Raw genomic sequence first — 24,095 nt, 5'->3', positions numbered from 1 at the left:
GGGCGGCTTGCTGGTTCCGAAGGCCCCCGGCAGAGAGCGCGCCACGCTGGGGCATCTTCTCTCTAACTCTCTTCTTTTGCTTCCTCCAATTTTGCCCCTTCACCTTCTTCTCCTTTCTTTCCTCTCCTTTGCCCTCCCTCTCCCTAAGTTTCGAGGACTCCACCATGTCCACAGCCACTACCCTTGAGTATATCCCCACCTCAGCAGGAGACCCGAAATGCCAGCGTCCCCGCACGCTGATGCGCCAGCAGAGCCTCCAGCAGCCGCTTAGCCAGCACCAGAAAAGCAACCACAGCCAGCCCACCACCAGCCAGAGCCTGGGGCACCTACAGTCTCACACCAGCTCCTCTTCCAGCGGCGGCAACCCCCGGGGCCGGAGTGGCCAGTCACGGCAAGGGGTCTCGGCTGGCTCCAAGCACCGGACGGCTGGCGGCCGGAGCCGCTCCAACCCCGGGAGCTGGGACCACGTGGTGGGGCAGATTCGCAACCGAGGCTTGGACGTGAAGTCCTTCCTGTAAGTTCTCTTTCTCTTCTCTCTCTCTCTCTCTCGTTTGTTTCACTTGCTCCTTCTTTGCTAGCCAGTGGCAGGCACCCAATGCCATGTCAGCCACTGAATTTTTCTCTCTCGTGGGCAGCGCCACCAGCTCTCTCACTACTCTGATCCTTATTTGCACGTGGCAGAGGCAGCTGTTACCCTGCATGGATCTCTGTCCCCAATCCATGAGACACGGAGGAAGAGGGGGGTCTCTCTCTCCTTCCTCTCCCTCCAAATGTGTCTGGGGAAAGGTTATCTCCCTCCCTCCCTCTCTGCTCCCATCAAATCCAGTCGCTTTGCCCCACATATCCAGTAAAATCTCAGACTAAAGCATCCTGTGAATTTGGCTGGAGAGGAACTTTTGGGGCCCAGCCCTCCTGCCTCAGGGAACCAGTAAGTCCCATCCACTTCCTTCTCCCAAAGCAGGAGAACAGGTCCATTGAGACCGTCTTAGCAGAGCTGCTGAATCCTGGTTCCAAAACCCCACAAACTCTTGGGGAACTGCAGGTCTGGCTCCTCACTCCACAGCTGCTCACTGTCTATAGAATGGGCTGAACCAAAATCCTGGATCAGACCTGGGAGAAAGTGCCCGTGTGGTCCTGGATCCATCCCTAGGTGTAGCTGCAGACAGTACATGGTCTTGCCTTCGGGAGAGGAGAGAGCCTGTCAGCTCAGGGACAGGAATTCTCTTCCCACCATGGGGTGGATTCTCTTTGTACTGCTTGGAAACTGACATTCCCACCAAGAAGGAGGCGATTGTCTGTGCTTATCCTTGGGAGCGTTAGTCCGCAGATCCTTCACGGCCGTGATCCCTAAATGCAGCTGTATCAGAGCAGCTGGAGGCGTGTGATCTCTCATCAGTTGTAAATGCGTCTCCTGTCAGTGACGGCTTTTACATTCCCAATGCCATGGACTAAGCCGAGTCCCTCGCTGTCACTATATCTCTGCTTATGAAAATCTCACTTATCTTCTGAGCATATGCCCCTCCCCTGCCAATACTCTCCCAAGGCGCCCTGCTCTTCCATTCACTCTTTAGCCAGCGGGACCCATATTCAATGGGAACCACGTTGTAACTCCCATAGAGTGTATTACACGTTGGGCCAGATCTTCGGCTGGCGTAAACTGATGTAATGCCATTGGAGTGAATGGGCCAGATCCCCAGTTGATGTAAGTTAGCATTGCTCCCTTGACTCAGTGGTCGGTAGGAAGGATAGCTCAGAGGTTTGAGCATTGGCCTGCTAAGCCTAGGGTTGTGAGTTCAATCCTTGAGGGGGCCACTTAGGGATCTGGGGCAAAATCAGTACTTGGTCCTGCTAGTGAAGGTAGGGGGCTAGACTCAATGACCTTTCAAGGTCCCTTCCAGTTCTAGGAGATAGGATATCTCCATTAATTTATTTTTATTTTTTATTTTTAAGGATGGTCTGGTGGTTAGAACTCTGGACTGGGCTTCAAGAGACCTGGGCTGTTCACTTACTCTGCCCTGTGCCTCAGTTCCCCATCTGTGAAATGGGATAATGCTTCCTGACCTCAGAGCAGTGTTCTGAGACTAAAACCCATTAGTGAGTGGGCAGTGCTCAGATGCCAGGTAACTACTTAGATGGATAAGGAACCACATTGACTGACGCCAGTTGAGGCTCTGACTCACGGCAGGGAATCCATCCTGCCTAATGGAGAGCACAGCGCGTCAGGTTTAATTCATAGGTAAATTCATAGGTAAAGCTCTTTCAGATCCTTGGATGGAAGATGCAAACTCACTACGCCAATGATGGTGATCAGCATCCTTGGGGTTAATTTGCTATTAATTCAGCCAATTCCGTGGCTGTTCACACCCTGCTCAGCACCAAGGGCCTTTTGCCTCCTGGCCTTGGCCTTAAAGATTTTCATAGCAGGCACCATTTGCCTGCTTCCTGATTTATAGATGAATCTCATTAGCCCTCCAGAGGATTATAGACCTCTCTGTTTGCACAGCTTCATTTGCTTATTCCAGCCTTAATTGGTTGAAAAAAGTACCCACAGAAAGAGAACGAGCTGAGCAGCTCTATTGCTTTTGCCCTTCGAGGAGCACAGCCATTTAGTTCCATTACTTCCAAAAAACCATTAACTTTGTTTTTCATCTTGTTTACCATCAAACTCCCGCTCCTCCGCATTTTAATGCACATGCATTTATTAACCTCTGGAGACCCACAGAAGGCTACACTAAGGAGGCTGCGTCATCTGCGCAAAGCATCCTGGGATCTCAAGTGGGTGAAAACGCTTGCTCTTCTAGAGAGGGAGCCGAGCCTTTAAATAGCAAGGCAGACATGCCAGTGCCCCCCCGCATAGCCAGTAGGCTGGAGCTGAGTGGGCTATTCTGTAGATATGCAGAGCACAGAAATATCTGCCTAGTATTTCTTTTCCATGCAAGCAGTTGCTGTGGTTGACATGGGGATGAATTGCCCATGAGGGAAGCTGGTTGGTGTGATCAGGAATGGGAGAGAATGGAAGCTTGGTAAATCTCTAGGAAGATGTGATCCAGGTTCAGGAAGGGGCGATCTCCAACTGCTTCCCAATGGGATCCAACACTTCTGGCCCTCGAAGGGCCCAGAATAACAGACTTTAAATCTGTGGCATGTTCAGGTACATGAGTGCTAGTTTGGGTTCTTTTGTGGCTCTCTCTGAGCCCTGAACAGTCAGGCTCATGACAGCTAAAGCACTCACCTTTGCAGGCGAAGGAATACAAAATATAGTCCCAATAAAACAATTTTAAAAATATCTAAAACTTTCCTAAAATGTCCAGTATCTGTAGGAGACACAAAGGCTCAGCTGGAACTTGGTTGGGACGATGTGCCTGTCTCACCATGTGCAATGCAGCCATCCCAGACTCACTGATAAAATCTACATTCCACACCGGGCTAGTCTGCATTCCCTGTCTCTAGATGCAGAGATGAGTGCATGTCCTACTTGGTATCTGGTCAAGGTCTTTCTCTTTCTCTCTCCCTCCATTTTGGTCTGGAGGATCCTCACTCTCTCTCAGGAGGGCTGGAACAATTTGTATAGCGGGGTTGCTGAGAGCCATTGAACCAAACTCTAAACCAGGGGTCTCAAACTCAAATGACCGCGAGGGCCACATGAGGACTAGTGCATTGGCCTGAGGGCCGCATCACTGACACTGACACCCCCCCTCGCTGCCCCTGGCCTTGTTCCCACTCCACCCCTTCCATGAGGCCCCGTCCCTGCCCCATCTCTTCTCCACCTGCTCCTCCAAGTGGTTTTAATAATATATATACACTCAGTAAAGCCCCCCCCCCCCTGCACTGGGCTGCACCACCACTCAACCCCTGCTCTGCCTCTTCCAGGGGTGGCAGATTTGTAGAAAAGTTGGTGGTGCCCAGAACCTGCCCCCCCCGCAAACTCCGCCCCCACCTGCCTAAGGCTCTGGGAGGGAGTTTGGATGGGGGAGGGGGTCTGGGGTGCAGACTCTGGGATGGAGTTTGGGTGCAGGCTCCAGGCTGGGGCAGGGCGTGGGGGTGCAGGCTCTGGAATGGAGTTTTGGGATAGGAGGGGGTGCAGGGGTGAGGGCTGTGGGGGCTTGGGATGAGGGGTTTGGGGCATTGGAGAGGCTTGGGGCTCTGGAGAGGCTCAGGACTAGGGCAGGGGAAGGGCAGCCTGCCCTGACCCTAGTGTAGGGGGGCACTAGGACCCTGCGGCAGCAAGTGATGGTTGAAGCCGGCAGAGCAGAGCGTGAGCTGCAGGCTCTGGGGCAGTGACGGGGCAGCAAGTGAGGCCGGGGGACACCTGGGGGAGGTGCGTGGGGGCGGCAGGCGGGGCCCGGGGGAGAGAACTGGCCCCAAACATTGGGGAGCAGCGCACGGGGAGCTTAGCTGACACATAAAATAACTTGGGGGGGCGAGGGTGAGGGGAGTTTGGCGGCGACAGGAAGTAACGGGGGGGGCCACAGGGAGCTTTGTGGGCCACAGGGAAGAGCTCCGCGGGCCGCATGCAGCCCTCATGTTTGAGACCCCTGCTCTAAACCCTGTATATGATGGAAATCGTGTCAAGCCAGAGGGTGCGGCAGCACCCTTAGTTCCAGCACCTATGCATTCTCTCTCCTCTTCTTTCCTCTCTCAGGTATGTCTGGAACCAATTTCTCTCTCTCTTGTCCTTTCTCCTGTCAATTGCAGTGCATTTCTGCGATACAAATCATGCAGTAGAAGGAGGGGCGGCTCCAGGCACCAGCGCACCAAGCGCGTGCCTGGGGCGGCAAGCTGCGGGGGGCGGCCTGCTGGTTGCCGTGAGGGCGGCAGTCAGGCGGCTTTCAGTGGTGTGCCTGCGGGAGGTCCGCCGATCCCGCGGTTTTGGCAGCAATTCGGCGGCGGGTACACCGAAGGCATGGGACCAGTAGACCTCCCGCAGGCATGCCGCCGAAAGCCGCCTGACTGCCATGCTTGGGGCGGCAAAATACATAGAAGAAGAAGAAGAAGAAGCCTCTGAGTAGAAGAAGCCCATCCAGACCATCCCTAGCTCTGTCTGAGCTCTGTCTCATCCCCTCCAACCATTTGTAGCCCCTCCCACTTGGTCTGGCCCCATGTGACCTCTCCTTCCCCCTCCCACTGTCTGGCCTTTGTCTCACCCTGCATGACCTTTCTCAGTTCTCTCCCTCATCTGAGCTGCCTCCCATTCACCTAAGGAAACCTTTCTAGTTCCGTTAAGAAACAAAACACAGCAGTGACACTCAGGGAGTGAGACAAAGGACCAGGGCCCAGGGGTATTTTTTGCCACTGTTTTCTGCACTCTGTGTTTCCTAATCCCCCCATAACAGACAAGCATCTTTGCAGGGCCCTGCTCCACAGCTGCTGCCATGCTGTTGGCTGGTCCTGACTTCCGAGAAGCACTTTACCTAGGAGTGGAGTCAGATGGCACTAGGCCTCTGCCAACGCAAACCCACCCATGCTTCTGATGGCAGCAGCTCCAACAGACCCTATTCACTCTGTCTAGTCCTCATTGCTTTGGCTGGTGCAGGCTCCTGGCTAGTCACAGCAGCTCAGCGTGCCATCCTTTGCATAGCTGGATAGACTTTAAGCCCATTCTAATAATCTAATCTGATCTCCTGCATAGCACAGGGCAGAGAACCTCACCCAGTGATTCCAGCATCCCAGCCCATAACTTGTGGTAGAGCTAGAGCACAATCCAGCAATGTGGGGCTCAGTCCTGCCACGTGCTGAACACCCTCAGAGCCTAATGACTTTGAGAGAGGAATTGAGGCCACCTAGTGCATTCCCTCAGCCCCTTGTAGGACTGGGACCACAGGGTAACAGCAGTGATCCCTGGGCCATGGTCCCTCCCTCGTTTGGAAGTTCAACTTCCCGCAGAATTTCAAAATGTTCCCTTTAAAGAGTCCTGCCTGGCCTGGATCCCAGCAGATAGTGTCAGACTGAACCTAGGGGACAGAGGGCAGTTGGTGAGGGAAATATTCTAAATGGGCTCCTTTCAGTCCAAACTAGTTGACACTGCCCTGGGGACCAAATGGACATTGTCCCAGCCTTGGGAAGTTCTGCATAGACCCTCTTGTCTACCTATTGCAGCAAGGAAGGGTGTGCTCCCAGGACATTAATAATAATAACTCCATACACTTAGCATCTTCCAACCCACGTTCTCAAAGTGCTCTACAGATACCAGATCTCCACTGATCAGATGGGAGACCCTTGGCATCAGTCAGTGAGCGAGCACCGTCTAGGGGTTCAAAGGAGTTGGGCGGACTGGGTTCTAACCCCAGCTCTGCTACTGACTCACACTGAGTATGGAACAAGAGGTGGCAGTTCCCGCTTGAGGAGATGTCCTCAAGATGTCCTTGAGGAGATGAGGACATGTCCTTGCTAGATCTGATCGAGCTAGTGCACTAAAAATGGAAGTGTAGTGTTGGGAGGAGCTAGCTGCCCCAAGTACGAGCCCATACGAGATGCTAGGCACACACTTGGGTGGCTAGTCGCTCCCACCGCAGCTACACTCTATTTTTAGCACGCTACGGCTAGTGCAGGTAGGTCTCCGCAAGCCGGCATTTACACCTACAGCTCCAGTGTAGACATGCCCAGTATGACCTTGGGCACATGGCTGCACTGTTCCATGCCTCAACGTCCCGCTCTGTGAAGCAGGATGAAAACGCCTTTCTGTCCCGCTTTGCTGCTGGGAAAATTAAGGGCCGGGGTTGTCAACGCCAACGAAGGGAATTAAGCGATCAGCTTTCGGATATTTAGGTTTTCTGAAAAGCCCAGCCTTATTCAAGCAGGCCAATGTCATCAAAAGTGGGTGCCTAAAACTAGGCGCCGAAGCAGCCTGATTCTCAGAGGTGCCGGCTCCTCTTGAAAACCGGTGGGATTTACAGGTGGTCGGCACGTCTGAAAATCAGGCCGCTTAGTGAGGGGCCTAAAGGTGGATTCAGGTGTGTAGGGCGCCTAGTTTGGGTCATTGTACCTGAATGAGATCGTGCTCCCAGCTGCAGTGTGAGACAGAAATGTATGATGAGCCCCCTTTTGAATAGGAAACTGAGGTGCCCAGAAGCTGAGGCCCAGATCCTCAAAGGTGTTTAGGTGCCTAACTCTCATGGGTTGCAGTGGGAGTTAGGCACCTAAATACCTATGGGGATCTAGGCCTTAGCCACTTGCCCAAGGCCACCCTGGGACTTCAGATGGCCTGACTCCTACTCCGTGCCTTAATCGCAGCACAATGCTCCCTCGCCGACGAATAGCGAACCATCTCTCGTGATCTGTAACACAGATGCATTTAGAATTGCAAGGAGCAAGAGGAGGCTGTTTCTACTCTGGCTCCTTCCCGAGTGTCGTGCTATTTGTCCTGACCTCTCCTGCTCCCATGCCCGGCCTTTCCTGCCTCGCACAATGATCATCTGATCTCAGACACAAGCCACGCAGCAGCTTCAAATCCAATTACACAGCGCCCCTGCCCAGAGCGCCCCGGTACCTTTTTAAGCCAGCCGAGAGCAGTGAGTTCAGAGATGCGAAAGCATCTGCAAGACGCTCTCGTCAGCCGTAATAAGTAGTGGCACGTATGTGTCGGAGCGGCTGCATCACACTTCAGTGGCAAAGTCTTGACCCGGGGTCATGACGCTATTTGTTGTCTCCACAACACATAAGAGCCTGGGGCCCGCAGAACCGCTGCCCAGCGACAAAGGTCAGAAAGTCTTGCTCACTCAGAATTGAAAAGCCCTTGTGCTCCCAGCAGGGGTGAGGTTTAAATTGGAGCTGACACTCATTCCGAAGGTCCATGCTTCTGAGCGACCAGCAATACTCTGCGGAGAACCTTTCTATTTACTTAGCCCAGGCGGCTTGAGCTGGGGAAACAACAGATCAATCCAGCCCTCGGAAATGCCTTTGACCACAGCAGAGCTAAAGCAGGGATGGCTTAGGCCTAATTTGTTAAGCTAGGCCCTTTCCCCTCACAGAAAACCTGCCCTTTAACACCAGCTCCCCAGAGGTTCCCCCGTTTGGTACGAACTATCCTTCAATTCTAGCTCCTACTACTCACTGCCTCCCATGGCAATCTGCATACGACTAAGACCTTCCAGTATCCCCACCCTCTTACCCAACCTACCCATGCTACCAGGCCAATTTCTGTGCCAAGCACCCAGATCAGCTTGCATCATAGGTAGTCTCCATACCCACCCTGATTCGACAACAGCCTCCTATAATCATTCTCAAGTACCAGCTCCCCAATAGCCGGCTTATTCCAACTCCATCCATCTCCAGCACCAGCTCGCCCAGCTACAGTAAAGCCAGGCTGCCTTCAGTAATCAACATTTCTGTGACCTCCTCTGCTAGAACCAACATCCCTGTACCCAACCACCCTACCACTGTCCCCAATGGCAGCTCCCCAATGCAGAGCTGTCATCAGGACTCATTCCTCACTACCATCTCTCCAATACACACCTGCCTCAAATAGATTAGATTAGATTACAGTTAGATGAGGATCAGGGCCGGCTCCAGGGTTTTGGCCGCCCTAAGCAGCCAAAAAAAAAAAAAAAAACGCGATCGCGATCTGCAGTGGCAATTCGGCGGAAGGTCCTTCATTCGGAGCGGGAGTGAGGGACCGTCCGCCGAATAGCTGGACCTGCTGCCCCTCTCCGGAGTGGCCGCCCCAAGCACCTGCTTGCCAAGATGGTGCCTGGAGCTGGCCCTGATGAGGATAATTTCAAATACAGACAAGGGGAATTTTCCCGAACTTTTCATTAAATAAATTTTCTCCTTTGGGCTGAGAAGTGAGAGAGAGAAATATCATCCCAGGATGGGGTAATTTTACGGAAAGCTATCACCTGAAATGAATGTGCTTCGGAAACCATATGACCATAGGCTTTACCATCCTGGATCAGAGCATTGGGCTGTCTAGCGTGATATCCTCCCTCTGCTTCAGCCAATACGTGATGCTTTGGAAGGAGGTCCAAATCCAGGTGAAACTCCTCCTGAAGTCACTGGGAGATTTTCTGGAGTTGGCCAGGATGCATTTTGGCAAGTTGTGCAGTGGTTGCCAGTGCAACAGTAAAATACCAACTTGCCTTTATCCACAGACCAGCTGAGCTTTGGTCATCAACAAGCCCCAGCTATCAAACCACCAAGGATCACTCTCCGCCGCACACCGTTACTCCTCTCTTTCAGAACCAGGGCACCTCCCATAGCCATAGCAATCCTAGTTTAATGCCCATCCTTCCCATGTTACCCAGTCTTTCTTGCCTTCCACACCAACCTTCAGCCCCTGTTCACCTGCCTTCACTTTCATCTTGTCTTCTCTGCTAACCTTCACCCCCTGCACAGTCACAACTCCCAGAGGAGAGGCCATCACCAATGGGAGGGGAACTGCCCCCGAGGGATGCCTCTCTGTTAAGATGCACTAGAGAGAGGTCTGAGACGTCCTGCATTAGACTGACAATCTTTTCTGGAGCTGATTCTCAAGTGTCCACTGGTGATGGGATTCCTCACGAATAACGCAAGCGCCTCTTTCCTACTGAAAAGTGGCACCATGGCTGGTTGACTTTAGCCCTGGTCTCCATGGCCAGAAAGAAGTGCCAAGTGCATTTGCCACCTTATGGAGATTCTCTGTCCAACAATCTACTCTCTACTCCATGTTATCTCCAACTGGGGAGCCTCTGGCTCTGTATTGTGGGTATCTATCCCAACCTTGAGTAGCCGCACACTCTGTCTCTAAGGTGCTGTTTTCCTCTCGGTTTTGTTTCTCATGCTTTGTTCTTCTCTCTCTTTCCTTTCTGCTTCCTGCTCTCGTCCTCTCCGCGGCCGGCTCCCGCCTGGGCAGGGAAGGCCGGATGGTGGTGTTATCCCTGGTTCTGGGACTCTCGGAACAGGACGACTTTGCCAATATACCCGATCTGCAAACCGCTGGGAACCAGCAGGCGCAGAACTCTCAGGGGGACAAGAGGTATGAGTAAGGGAGAGAGCGCTTCAGCAGCAGGAGAAGAGAGGCCCCGCTGAGGGTCGGAGGAGGCTGGTGGCAGCTCCCACTGCCAGTGAGAGTGGAAGGTTGGCGCAGCAGGATGGGGGGGAACGCCAAGCAGCTTGGGTGCTGGGCACAGTGCTGTTTCAAAGCCGTGTGGCAGGCTCCCTCCTCTTTCCCTAGTACCTAATCCTGGTGTTTGCGTCCCTGTTGGGAGAGCGCTGGGGCTTGGGAATCACGCCTTCCTCAGGCAGAAATGAATTGTCCTCATCCTCCTTCCTCCCTTCCCTTCTGCCACCTCCCCTGCTCCCTTCACCTCCATGTCTCATCCCCTCCCCTCTCTTCTGATGGGTGTCAGGGAGCAGGGTGGTGGCCACACCGATTCCCGCCTTTGAGCATCCTCACCCTGCTTAGCTAAGGATGATGGGAAGCGAAGACATGAAGGGAGAGGAGTTGAAAAGATCCAGGGGACAGAGGGGAACAAGACCAATAGAATGGAGAGGGACGAGAGGAGGACCTCAGGGCAATTTGTGGTCCACTGGGCTCAGTAGTCAAGGCCATGGCAAGTCCCCCAGTTTCAATTCCTTGGTGCATTATCAGGCGGTATTGGTTGTGGTCACTCAGAGGTGCTGTGTGCTTCAGCAGAGAGCTGGAGAATGACCTCCTGCCAGGAAGTTCCTGGCTTCATTCAATCCCCTGTACACCACATCCCAGAGAACCAAGACCTCCGTGATTGGAATCCCAGCCCCATAAGTTAAGGGGAACTTTGCCATTGACTTCAGTGGGGCCAACATTCCACTCCATGCATTTAACTTAACTCTGCAGTGTTGGCTGGCTTGGGGCAGGGGGATACAGTGAACTGCAGGGAGGGGAGGGAAGAGTCAGTGGAGAGGGAATCTACTGCTCTCATGCTATTCTCCCAAGAGACCCGACCCAGTCACTGGTATTTGCACATTAGACCCAGGGAGGTGACAGCCACCCCATTGTTTGTTGCCAAATACACCACCTATGGTGGCACATGCCCCTGGGCCACCATGCTGGCTGCTGAGCTGTGATATGAGAAGTACCTTTGTTTCCCAGGATCCCAGGGTTTCTTTCTGGCTACAGGGATGCCAGGATATTTCCTAGCAGCTCTGGGGCTAAGGTTTCCCTTCCTCTTGCTGCCAGCCACATGGGCCGCTGGCAGGCAGCTGCTTTCACTGCTCCTGACTGCCACTCCCTGGCTTCTGGCAGCCTCTCCTCTCCTGGGCCCCTCAGCTGGCTCCTGGGCAGTTTAGACACCCAAGAGAGGAGGGGGCCAGGGCTGCAATGGGACAAAATGGAGGGCAGATTGGGGGGAGCCTGGGAGATTCCAGGCTCCCACTTCCCCATCACCCCTTTCCTCAGGCTGCTCCAAGCCCTCTCCAATCCCCAGTAATGCTCCAGGCTCTCCCTACAACCTCTCTCACTCCTGACTCCCTCCTGGTTCTCCCTCCCCCCGCCAAGGCCCAGCTTCTGAGGTGGTGGGGCACTGCCCCATCTCCCCTCACATCAGTGCAAGGCATCCCATGTGGGCAGATGTGCAAGCACCTTGGCAGCCATGAGTCAATGGTGGGGTGACTGGGTGTTTCAGGGCAGTGAACTCCAGGGGGCTGAGTTTCTTCTCACTCTTAACCAATGCAGCCCCCAGACTGTTCCGGAGTCACTCCAGATTCACCCCAGGGAAGGATGGGAAGCAGGCCTTAGGTCTGTGTGGAGAGCTTTCATACCATAGCTATGTTTACACTGTCATCAGGCACTGATTACCACTTGTGTAGACATAATCGCGCTAACTCTGATCTAGCTAGCTCGGTACGCATGGCAGTGAAGCCGCAGCAGCATGGACTGCAGCACTGGCTAGCCGCCTGAGTACGTACCCACACTGGCTGGCCTTCAGGTGGCCAGCCCATGCTGCTGTGGCTTCATTGCTATTGGAGCCCAGCTGGTTAGATCACAGCTAGCTCTGCTGTGTCTACGCGTGCTGCAGTGTAGATATACCCTGTGAGTTTTATGGATCGTGCCTACACTGCAGGGGCATCCGCACAGCCCTGCCTAAACTCCTTGAGTCCTGCCCTGGGAGGCACAGGGCTCAGCAGTGAGTCTGGGGGTGGAGTCACGCTTTGGGTTGTTCCAAAGTCATGGTCAGGAAACTGGGGGGAGACACCCCCCAGAACATTATACCCTGATCTTTCCATTGCCTAAGCCACGTGGCCAGCAAATCTGCCAGCATCCTTTTGCCTTTCTGCTGCTCCCCAGCAGGGACTGCTTCCCCTGCTAGCTTCCTGCTGTCCTCGCAGGGGGAGGGGAGTGATGTGACAGCCACGACCCTCCCGCCCCCTTGTGTGGTTTTGTGCCATCTCATTCCCCTGCTGGGATCAGGAGGGGAGGGGGCCTGGCTGACTGGAGGCAGAGGCCTTGAGGAGCTCCAAGTGCGTGTTAAATTCCATCTCTAGCTGCGAGGAGGTGTGAAGAAGGAAGGAGCCGGTTCCACATGATCAGTGTGTTAATTAGCTGGCACCGTTCTCACCCGCACACTATTTATACCTCGCTGTGGTTATATTTCACTACATATTTTAGCACTTCCAATTTGATCATCTAATTGCACAGTCTGTCCCTATCGGACGCTGTTAGCGGGGGTGGGCTGAGCATGTCCCGCCGAGATCGCCGCAGCCCAGAGAGAGCATCCCCTGCTGGCACATGTCCATTCTGTGCACACTGACCTAGGAGCTGATCTCCCACTGGGCGCTCAGCATGCTCCAATCTGGAGAGAGCGCCCCCTGCTGATACCATTCTGTACCTTCCACCTTGGTCCTAGGAGAATAGCCTGCCCTCCCCCAACCCCCTCCGCACCCTCCTTCTGACCTGGTGAGAGCACCCCCTGTAGTGCTAGGGAGGCGAGTCCCTTCTCCACAACCTGAGGACTTGTGAATCTGTTTATGGATTAATTTAAGGAAAAGTTGCCCACACATACCTCGTCTTCCCCAGCAGACAGAGATGGGTCAGTGGGGAGGCATACGTGGGAAAACTGCAGTGAACAAACCTGGGGACAGTTTCCCTCATCCCAGGAAGGAGTGTGTGTGTGTGTTTGTGTGTGTGTAACCCCAGGAACAGTCCCCCTCTTGCCCCAGAAGGATCCACTGGTGGATGTGTGTGGATGTGTGTTTAAACGCCACAGAAAATTCCCCTCTTACCCTGACCAGGCCTGTGGTTGTATTTAGGTTCTCTTCAGCACTGTAGCAGACCCTGCTCCTGGCCTTAAACTATTGCCTTTAATGGAAGACTTTTGCTGGACTTGATTTCCACTTGGTGCACAACAGCTTGGTCCTTGGGATGGTGCTTTCAGTCATCCAGCCTGAGACAAGACGGGTGGAGAAGGGCAACTCCAGCAGAGGCCCCCTGCCCATTATTCAAAGCAAGGATTTGCCCTGACCCTAAGCAGCCTACCCTGGAAGCTCAACATCTCATCACAGATGACGAGGTCCATTCAGTGCCCGACTCTATTGCCCAGATCGTCCTCAGTGGCCAGTTCTCAGTGCTGTTAAGCAGCAAGGGCCAGTGAATTTGGGGTGCCCATGCCTAGAAAAGGGGGCTCACTTCTGAGACACACACACACCTCGACCACATTCTGCTGGCCCTGGGCCTTTGCTGCAGGCTCCTCTAGCCACAGGCAGTTGCCCTGGCTTTGCAGTGGGAGTTAGCAAGCAGGGGGCATGCTCCTGGAATTGTGTGCGACGGGGAAAGGCTGCACTGTCAGGTCCAGATGGAATAAGGCACTGTCCCTGTTAGGAAGAATCAGCCTGGTCCTTACGGAGACCCTGTCATTCATGAAAACAAAGAGCTGCAAGAGGGGACTTTGGGGAGAGGTAGGTGGGCCCTGTCTAGCCATCCTGGAACCCTGACCAGACGGGGCCAGTCTCACCTCCCCTTTGCAGTGTGGGGATGTGATGGGGGTCCCTCGGGAGCTGGATTTCTTAGGGAGGTGATCAAACTGTCCATGTCCTGCAACCTCCTCTTTCTCTGCAATGAGTGAGCTCATCACCCACTCCTTCCCTTCCCCTCACTGCCTCTCCATATTCCCCCTCTGATAGGCCCAGGCACCGCCTGCCATTCTCAGCCTCTTGGGCCTCCATTTCCCAGCCTGTTTCCCCCACATCTTCCTAGTGACCCCATTTCACCCACCCTCCATGCCCCCCCCCTCCATGCCCTCCTAACCCCTGTTCTCCCCATACCCCATCAGCATGACATCGATCCTGAGTAAGATAATGGAGCGGCTCATACAGGACTAGATTAATAAAGAACTAAAAGGGGGTAATATAATTAATGCCAGTCAACACGGGTTGATGGAAAATATAGCCTGTCAAACTAACTTGATATCTTTTTTTTTTTATGAGATTACAAGTTGGGTTGATAAAGGTAATAATGTTGATGTAATAGACTTAGAATTCTGTAAGGCATTTGATTTGGTACCACATGACAGATTAAAAAACTAGAATTATATGAAATTAACATGGCATATATTCAATGGATTAAAAGATGGCTCACTGATAGGTCTCAAAATGTAATTGTAAATAACAAGCAAACAATATGCGTTTTACTATGTAATGTAAATGTGTACAGCTAGGAACAAAGGACGTAGGCCATGCTTACAGGCTGCGGGACTCTATCCTGGGAAGCTGACTCTCAAAAAGATTTTGGGTCATGGTGGATAATCAGCTGAACATGAGCTCCCAGTGCGATGCTGTGCCCAGAAGGGTTTATGTAATCCTTGGATGCATAAACAGGGGAATCTTAAGTAGGAGCAGAGAAGTTATTTGACCTCTACCTTTGGCACTGGCGTGGCTGCTGCTGGAATGCTGTGTCCAGTTCTGGTGGCAACAATTCAAGAAGGATGTTGATAAATTAGAGAGGGTTCAGAGAAGAGCTACGAGAATGATTAAAGGATTAGAAACTGTGCCTTATAGTGCTACACTCAAGCACTATAAGGTCTATTTAGCTTAACAAAGAGAAGGGTAAGGGGTGATTTGATCACAGTCTATAAGTACCTATATGGGGAACAAATATTTAATAATGGGCTCTCCAGTCTAGCAGAGAAGGTAGAACACGATCCAATGGCTGGAAATTGAAGCTAGACAAATTGAGACTGGAACTAAGGCATAAATATTTAACTGTGAGGGTAATTAACCATTGGAACAATTTACCCAGGGTCATGGTGGATTCTCCAGCACTGACAATTTTTAAAACAAGATTGGATGTTTTTCTAAAAGCTCTGCTCTTGGAATTATTTTGGGGCAGTTCTGTGATCACACTGGTCTCTTCTGGCCTTGGAATTGATGACAATGATAGGCTCCATGTTCCCCCCACTTCCTTCCAGCCCCCAGCTCCTGCTCCCCCCACACCCTCACCTCTCTCCCTGTTCCCCCCACTCTTATCTCCTGTTCCCCCTCACACTCCACCTTCCTCCCTGTTCCTCTACATCCTCCCAGCCCATCTATTGCTCCCCCCACAAGCTCCCCCACCCCTCCAGTCTCAGTGGGATATAGGGGGATGTAGCTTGTGGAGGCCGGTGTGGTGGGAGGGAGGGGTACTAAGGGCTCCTGAGGCTTGTGGGTCCATGGAAGGCCCTGTCTCTCTTTCTCTCTCTGTCTCCCATTACCCCCATCCCAGCACTCCTGTTCACAGTGGCCATGTGGTGTATCACATTGTAATGTCTCCTCCTTTCCCTTTTCTCTGCTTCTTCCTTCCAGCCCTGCTGCTGCTGCTGCTGCTCAGCCCTGTCCCCCCTGTCAGCACTGGTGGCACCAGTCCAGTGCCTAGTCCTGTCCGTGTGGTGGTTGCTTTTCGTTTACTAATCTCTCTCTGTGTCTCCTTCTCTCCCCTCACGCTTTCTTCCCATTTTCCCTTCCCTCAGGAGGCAGGCCAGGCCCTGTGGTGGAAGTTGCTGCTCTTCCCTTGTCTCTCTCTCTCTCGCTCTCTCTCTTGCTGTCCTGTGAGCTCCGCCGGTGCTAACCATTTCCCAGATAGCTTTGCAGCTTCGTCGATGCGCTGGGGTTGACAAAATACCTCTGAATTGTTCACACCTTCAGCTATCAATCACACACTTTCTCTCTCTCTTTGTTTTTAACCTGACTTTACCTCTCCAGCTATTTCAGTCTCTTTCTTTATCTGTGTGTGTGTCACTCTGTCTGTGAGTGTATCGGTGTGTCTGGATCTCTGTGTGTGTCAGTCTGCTTGTGAGTGAATCAGTGTATCTAGATCTGCCTGTCTTATGCTGTCTACGAGTGTACTGGTGCATCTGGATCTTTGTGTGTGTCACTCAGTGGGTCAGTGCCTCTAGGTCTATGTGTGTGTGTCACTGTCTGTGACACTTTGTCTAGATCTGTGTATCTATCTGTGAGCGTATCTAGGTGTGTGAGAGAGACTGTGTGTGGATTCCACTGCCTAGAAGATTTAGGTGTGTGTTGCTCTGTCTCCGAGTGTGTCAGTAGATATCTGTGTCTGATTCTGTGTGTTTCTTTGAGGGTTTTGTATGCTTTTGTTTTGTGTCTCTGCATGTGGGTCTGTGTGTATGTGCGTACCCCATGTGTCTCTGTGTGTATTTCCCTGCATGTCGGTGTCTTTATATTTTTCTCCTGTGTGCCTGTGTGTGTCTCACTGTGTGTCTCCCTGTATGCCTGTATCGCCCTGTGGGCCTGTCTCTCCATTGCTGTTCTACTTCCATGTACACTGAGCAGCATGTGGGCTTGTGTGTGTCTCCTCTGTGCCTTTTCCAGTGTTCTGCTCCTGTGCCCTCATCCCTTGGATCTCTCCTTCCTCCCAATCCTATGTGCATCATCTCCTCTTGCAGCATCTGTGTTGGGGCTGCTGCCATCAAACCTCCCAGCACTGCTGTTCACTGCACCTAGCGATCCAGCTGCTGTCACAGAGAGGCCATTGAATTGCTAGGCCAGGACGAGCATAGCTGGGACTTCCCATGTGTGTATGTGAATGAACACCAAGCCATTGGGGGCCTGGATGTCCCGGGCCGGAGAGACGGCACTGTGGTCAGGAAAATGGGGGAGCAAGTGAAGGCCGCTCCTTAGTGTCTTTACAGGATGGGTTCATCCCTGCTAGGGTATCGGGGTGGATCTGGCTTCCTGGATGTCTGGGGAAGATGACCGGGCCGACCGAGCCCTGCTCCTTGTACTATATGGGAAGAACAAGCCTCCAGCTTGTGTGTTTTGTCCAGCTTCTAGGGGCAGCAAGAGGGAGAGATGGGAATGGGGGTGGCCAGCGGAAGAGGAGAGTTGGGGATGATATTGGCAATCTAGCACAGAGGTGGCCAACCTGTGGCTCCAGAGCCAAATGAGGCTCTTCAGAGGTTAATATGCGGCTCCTTGCCTAGACGCTGACTCCGAGGCTGGAGCTACAGATGCTAACTTTCCAATGTGCTGTGGGGTGCTCACTGCTCAACCCCCTGTTCTGCCCCAGGTCCTGCCACCACTCCACCCCTTCCCCCAAGGCCCCTGCCCCTTCCCCCGAGCCTGCCATGCCCTCGCTCCTCCCCACCAGAGCCTCCTGCACATTGCAAAACAGCTGATTGCGGGGGGCGGGAGGCCTGGGGAGGGAGGGGGCGGGGCTGCTGGTGGGCTGGAGGCTGGAGGGGGGGTAGCGGATGGGGAGGCTGCTGACATATTACTGTGGCCCTTTGGCAATGTTCATTGGTAAATTCTGGCTCCTCCTAAGGCTCAGGTTGGCCACCCCTGATCTAGCATCTTTACAGAGAGGCTCCTGGAGCCAGCACCTACTGGGATCAGACCCTTCCCAGGCATGGGCAGGGGAGCCATGGACAGGAGGGCGAGGCCCTGCTGACAGGCACTGAGCAAGGCCTATCTGTATATGGGAGATCCTACAGTCACTTTCCTAGTGGGGTGGTGAGTCCTGGCAAGGCTACTGCAGCTCACATGGCAGGGTGCTGAGCAAAGGAGGCATAGCCAGGCAGCTTCCCCCAGCACCGTAAGTGAGAGCCGCCAACACACCAGGAACTGCAATGGGATGTCACATGGGGGGCGTGGGGCTGCCACAGCCTGGCTGCTGGGTTACAGGCCATAGTGGGGCTGCCAGGACCTGGCTGGTGGGTTACAGGCCATAGTGGGGCTGCCAGGACCTGGCTGCTGGGCTACAGGCCATAGTGGGGCTGCCAGGACCTGGCTGGTGGGTTACAGGCCATAGTGGGGCTGCCAGGACCTGGCTGGTGGGTTACAGGCCATAGTGGGGCTGCCAGGACCTGGCTGCTGGGCTACAGGCCATAGTGGGGCCGCCAGGACTGGGCTGGCATGGAGTCACAGCTGCAGCGCGGCTGCCATGTTGCTGGCCTGCGAGCCCTGGGGGAGTTTGTCCCATCGCTGCTGGCCTGCAGAGCTGACGTCCTGTAGCACCTGGCACTCGGGTTCCCCCAGGTGCTCTGCATGTGCTGGGGCTGGCAGACAACTCATCTGTCAGGCCAGCGCCTGCCTGGCGGAGAAAGCAAACAAAGGCAGCTGCCTCTTTGTGAGAGGGAGCGTGTGTGTTCCCAGAGGTTAATGGGTATGAGAGGCAGGGGAGGGTGTCAGTGGAAAGAAGCAGAAGCAATAGCTTAGGCTCTGCCTCCACTCCCCCATCTCTCCCAGTACAAGACAGGAGGGCCTGCAGTGCCAGTGGGTGATGCCCAGACCCGCATTGAAGGGGTGGGAATTACTGGAGGCTGGGGAGACATGAGGGCCTCTATCTATAGGGCCAGAGCAAGACGGAGGCCAGGACAAATGGGATCAGCACCAGGCTGAGGGCAATAGCGAACGAGATGGACAGGTGCCCATCTGAGGGGCATGCCTGGATCCATGGTTATGAGTCAAATGGGTGAGAGGTATGAGGAGAACTCTCTCAGGGCCAGGTGGGTGAGGAGTCATCCAGGGGTGTGAGGGATACACAGGAATGTCTCAGGGGATGCTGAGGGGGATCTTGGCATCAGGATACAGCCGTGATGGAGAGCAGCTGGGGCTGCATTGCACGGCCTGACCCACAGCTCAGACGTGGCAGCCTGCCCCCTTCTCTTACATACTGCTCCTCTCTCCCAAGGTTGCCGTCTGGAGGCAAGATGGGGAACACAGCCCCTATGCCCGGGCAGACCCAGCATGACGAGTCTGACCGCAAAACGGAGCCTCGCTCGTCTGTCTCGGACCTGGTGAACTCCCTGACCAGTGAGATGCTAATGGTGAGTGCAGGCCAGAACCCCTGTGCCTCTCACTCGGAGATACCCCTGATCCTGTCTGAACTGCCCTATGCCCAATACTCCTGCTCCACTCCCTCTAGTGCCCCCTGCTGGGACTGGAGTAGCTAGGAGTTCCCCCACAGCCAGCACTGCTACCCCATTTCTGCAGCCTAGCTACATCTCCACTGAAAACCAATCACTGTGGGTCCAGTTGTGCCCTTAGCTGCAAGCCTCAGTGGGTGACACTGCAAAGAGCACTCTGGGAACTTTAAGGCTCAGGGTTTGCCAGGTTGTTCTAGGCCCATGTTTCAGGGGCTGTTGCCAAGACATTGAAGGCTACCAAACCCTGCAGGGGTGATAGGCAGGTTGTTCTAGGCTCCTGCTTTGTTCTGAGCTGTTCCCAACATGTTCTAGACTTGCACTCTCTTTGGGGGCAAAGAGCAGGTTGTTCCATATTCCTGCTTCATTCAGGGATCATGGAAATGTTCTAGACTCGCATTTTCTTTGTGGGTGATGGGCAGATTGTTCTAGACTCATGCTTCACCCAAGGGTCATTGCTGAGATGTTCTAGGCTCCCGGTTCCTTTGGGGTGACGGGTAGGTCATTCCAGGCTCACACTTGGTTGGAGGAGCTCCACTGGGATGTGCCAAGCTGCCGTTCCCTTCTGGGCCCTGCTGGGACACGGCTAAGTGGGGGTTCAGGCCAGCCTTTGTTCCCCAAACCCTGTGTATCCATTTCCCTGGAGTCAGCCCTGACAAGCCCTGCATTCAGGGAGCAGGCAGCACAGAGCCTGTCACTGGGTACCTCTGCCCAGCCACACGCCCAGTGGTGGCAGGGGCACCTGAGACAGGGCTGGCCAGGCTCATTCATCTCGCGGACAGCTCTCTGTTCCTTTGTGAGGGCTGAGCAAACCCCAGATGGCCCCCAGGGGCACCCCCTTGTCACAGAGTTGGGCAGTGTGTTGGATCAGTAACTGTGAAGCTCTCACTCTGCTCCTTGCTGACAGGAGGCCGGGATGCAGCTGAAGTGGCTGAGTGTGTTCTGGCACCTGCCCAGCGCAGATTAAATGAGTAAATAAACCTTCTCCAGAGCTCTGTGCTGAATCCTTAGTGAGGCAGGAAGAGAGAGACACCAAGCCCAGGGTTCCCAAGCATCTCAGGGAGGCCAGGGGGAGCTTTGCACTAGAGCAGGCAGGAAGGGAAGAGGGTGCCCAGCCAAGTGGGAGGCACCACTCTGGATGGAGGATGATGTATCTATTTATTAGGGAGGGGTTTTATTTGCCATCGCTATTGATGGAGCTAATGACATGCCGAGAACACTCAGTATCAGGATTGCCCTTCCCATGTATTCAAAAATCACACGATTCAGCCTATGCATTCAAAGATCATCCCCCCAAATCATGAGATTGGCTAAAGAAATCACAAGATTTCAAAAATACTGTATTTGGGGTTCTTTTCATTTCTTGTCTGGCTTTGGAGTATTCAGGGGTCATGTTTTCAATCTTTTCTGTGCCGCCAGGAGGGCAGGAAACTTGCTTTGTTTTTTAAATGAAAGATGAGAGTCTCATAGAAGCCCCTAATTCCAGGAACTGGGGCTTTGAGAAATATGCCAAGAAACTCACTAAAGTTTGCAACCTTGAGACTGGAGGAGTCGCAAGCAACCCATGCGGACAGAGAAGTGAGACAAAGGGGCTGACCTTAGACATGCAGGCAGGAAATAATGCCTCTTGGGAAGATACCAGCCATTTGTGGGGGGGAGAATCTGGAGCAGGGAATGTACAGTGGGGAAATTCCCTCTAAGTTGCGCAGCTGGGTGACCGCCCAGGAGGCTATCAAGTGCAGTGCACTTCAAGTGTCCCTCCTCCCACTGCCTTGCTGCTCCTGCCCTCTGCCTTGAAGCCCCTGGCCAGCTGCTCCCCGAAGCCTCTTGCTTGCTGTGCAGAGTGGGGCAGGGGAAAGGGGTGCTGATGTCAGGGTGTCCCCCTCCCCCCGCCACTGTACCCCATCTCCACGGGGGGGGGGCACGACAGGGCTCTGGAGGGAGCTTGCTGGCAGCTGTTGCTGTGTCTGAACAAGCAGGCTTCAGAATGCTGAGTGCTGATCTACTTAAAGGGGTAGTGTGTGTCTCTCTTTGTCACACACACACTGTGTTTCTCTGTCACACACACACACTGTGTCTCTGTCACACATACACAGTGTGCGTGTATGTGTCTCTCTCTCTCACACACACACTGTTTTCACACTCACCTCCCAACACGAGGTATTATTGTTGTTGTAACTTGATACTTCTTTCAAAGTGTGTTGTTTTAGTGTTTTGCCTGGTCTATGCATTTCATAATTTTTATTTCTCTTCTATGCTTAAATTTAATTCTTTGAGTAGTGAGTTCTAAAATGTCTAACTTGTCCTGGCTGGAGTAATTATCCCTATGGTAACTTTTTAAAAATATATATTATAGCTAGGCTTTTGGTTTCTACTGGTGGCGCACATCCGCACATTACCTCGCTATGATGCACATAACAAAATTCATTCCGCACATGAATGGGCTCAGGATCAGGGCTGTAGTGATGGCACCAGCCCAGCAGGGCAGAGGCGTTATCCCCACCACACCCCGGCGCCATCCCAAACTCACAAACTGTCTTGTCTCACTGCAAGATCCGGAGCTAGAAGAATGGCCTCAGCTTCGCCCGATGGACATTATGGCATCATGTGGCGCCCCCTTGTGGCATAGCTGGGAAGAGCAGTGTCAGTAACCAAGCAACCTCTCCCTGAACTGGGGCGCAGGGCAGAGAAAAGAGGGGCGAGCCAGAAAGCAATCCCCACGCCCCTCCGCACTGCAGCATGAGAGTGACGTGCCCGGGGGCTAGGACGCCCCATCCAGGGGATACGGGACAAGCACGCCCCTGCAGAGAGAGGTTAAGGACAGACTGGCTGCTCCCCACCCCCAGCTGCATGGCCAGGGCTTGGGAGCCCAGGCTCCTTGGCCCAGGAAGCCAGAACTGCACCCTCCACTCTGCCCAGGAGACCCCAGCACCTGGTCCTGGACCAGGCAGTGGGAGAGGAGGAGCTGGGCGCGTCCACCCTCCTGGATCAATGCACCACGCGGTGGAGCTGAGACCCTGCTCCTTCCCTAGGTCCCGTGTGTATGTGGGGTGAGGCCAGAGCTGCCCAGCTCAGAGCCAGGAGCCAATCCAGCACCCTTGTCTGGGCTACATTTGCCCTATAAAACATCCCTGCTGAGATGTAAGCAGATGGGGCACTCTGCTTGACTGGGTCACATAGCTGGGCCCACCGTGGGGAATGGGACGTTGCCTCCTACTGCCAGGGGAGAGGCTCCAGCAGGCAGCAGGGGCATGGATCCCACCTCCCCCAACCATGGGAGGGACTAGGGAGGGCACCTCCTGCAGGCCAGTGCCACTGCCAGGGTCAGGGCCGGCGCTTCCACTAGGCGATCCTAGGCGGTCGCCTAGGGCAGCAGGATTTGGGGGGCGGCATTTTGCTGTCCTTGGTGGAAATTCAGCGCCGGGGAGGGTCCTTCCACTATGGGTCTTCTGCAGAAATTCAGCGGCGGGTCCTTCACTCGCTCCAGGACCCACCGCCGAAGTGCCCTGAAGACGTGGAGCAGAAGGACCCCCGCCGCCGAATGCTCAGAGGAGGACAGCTGCCGCCTAGGGCGGCAAAAACCCTGGCGCCGCTCCTGGCCGGGGCCCTCGGTCACACAGTCCAGACCAGCCACCCTACCCGGGGCTCCGGGACCGGCAGCTCAGCTTCCATGGCAGGCTTGGGCAGGGGAGAGGAGCCTGGCTGCAGGGCAGGGAAGAGAGTGTGTGGTCTAGGAAACGGATATGCTTCCCCCTAAGGGCTGGGGACCCTGTGGTGGGGACTGAACCCCGCAGGGTGTGGGGGCATTACCTCCACACGCAGCAGAGACACGCAAATGGCCATAGCACACAGACATGCAGCAACGCACACACGCAAAGCCCAGAGAGATACACACAGCACAGAGCCATGCTCTAGCTAGTCATATAGCCCCCCTCCACCCTGAGCCAGGCTAATGCACATGGGGGTGCACATACACCCAGTGCAGGAACATTCACACCCAGAGCCTCCTGGCCTGTATACATATCCACAGGGTGACACGTGTCTTACCTGTGGCCCTGCCCACTCACGTATGTTCTGGCTGCCTATGTACCAGCCTGCCCGGGTGCACCAGTCCTGGCGGAGGCCTCTGGGTCCAGCAAGGAGCCCCTACTTGGTCCCCTAGTGTCTCCCCCTGCAGGAAGTGGCTCACTCGTGTTAGACACACTGGTGGAGTCAGAGGCAGAAGCTAATGAACTGCTGGGCCACTGCCAAGCGCACTTGCCCTGTAGGAAGATGCAGAGCCAGGCCATGGGCTGCCACCGAGCCACCCAAATCTCACAGGCCATGGCAGGGCCCTGAGTGGCAGCCTGCATCTCCCACCCCCTACCCTGGCCCCATGCTCAGGCCAGCCCCTGGAGCATGGTATAGGGCAGGGCACTCTGCCTGGGCACAGAGACACCTTGGACAATGCGTCCTGCTTTAGCAATCAGTGGCCTCTCTCCTCCTGTGCTCCCCATGCCCTGCCCTCTCCTGCACCACTCCACTGCACATGCCCTACTCCTCCTGTGCCTCCCTCCATTCCCCTACTCCCCCAGCCCCCTGCCCCTCCCCTCCACAGCCTCCTGCCCTCCCCTCCACGCCCTCCTGCCCCCTGCCCCTCCCCTGCTCCTCCAGCCCCCTGCCCCTCCCCTCCACGCCCTCCTGCTCCCTGCCCCTCCCCTCCTCCTCCAGCCCCTGCCCCTCCCCTCCACGCCCTCCTGCCCTCCTCTCCCCCTCCAGCCCTCTTCCCCTCCCCTCCACGCCTTCCTGCCC

The 24,095-nt window shown here is 54.5% G+C and overlaps 1 protein-coding gene across 10 annotated transcripts in view; it reads left to right on the top strand.

Annotated features, from left to right (window-relative positions):
- SYT7 (synaptotagmin 7) overlaps positions 1-24,095 on the top strand; it is a 167,105-nt gene that overhangs the window by 106,525 nt on the left and 36,485 nt on the right. For 5 of the 10 annotated variants that reach the window (XM_005289206.4, XM_005289207.5, XM_042858163.2 and 2 more), the window contains 3 exons: positions 149-514; positions 9,827-9,949; positions 19,073-19,208. In XM_005289206.4, the coding sequence (XP_005289263.1) occupies positions 149-514; positions 9,827-9,949; positions 19,073-19,208 (625 nt within the window). The remainder of the gene's footprint in view (positions 1-148; positions 515-9,826; positions 9,950-19,072; positions 19,209-24,095) is intronic. The other 5 variants (XM_065591828.1, XM_065591829.1, XM_065591830.1 and 2 more) reach the window with 2 other exon arrangements.

This window comes from Chrysemys picta, chromosome 4 (genome assembly GCF_011386835.1).
Source record: "Chrysemys picta bellii isolate R12L10 chromosome 4, ASM1138683v2, whole genome shotgun sequence".
In the NCBI taxonomy this organism is placed as follows: domain Eukaryota; kingdom Metazoa; phylum Chordata; order Testudines; family Emydidae; genus Chrysemys; species Chrysemys picta.
Note: the sequence above shows the minus strand (reverse complement) of the source record. Positions and strands in the feature narration are given on the sequence as shown.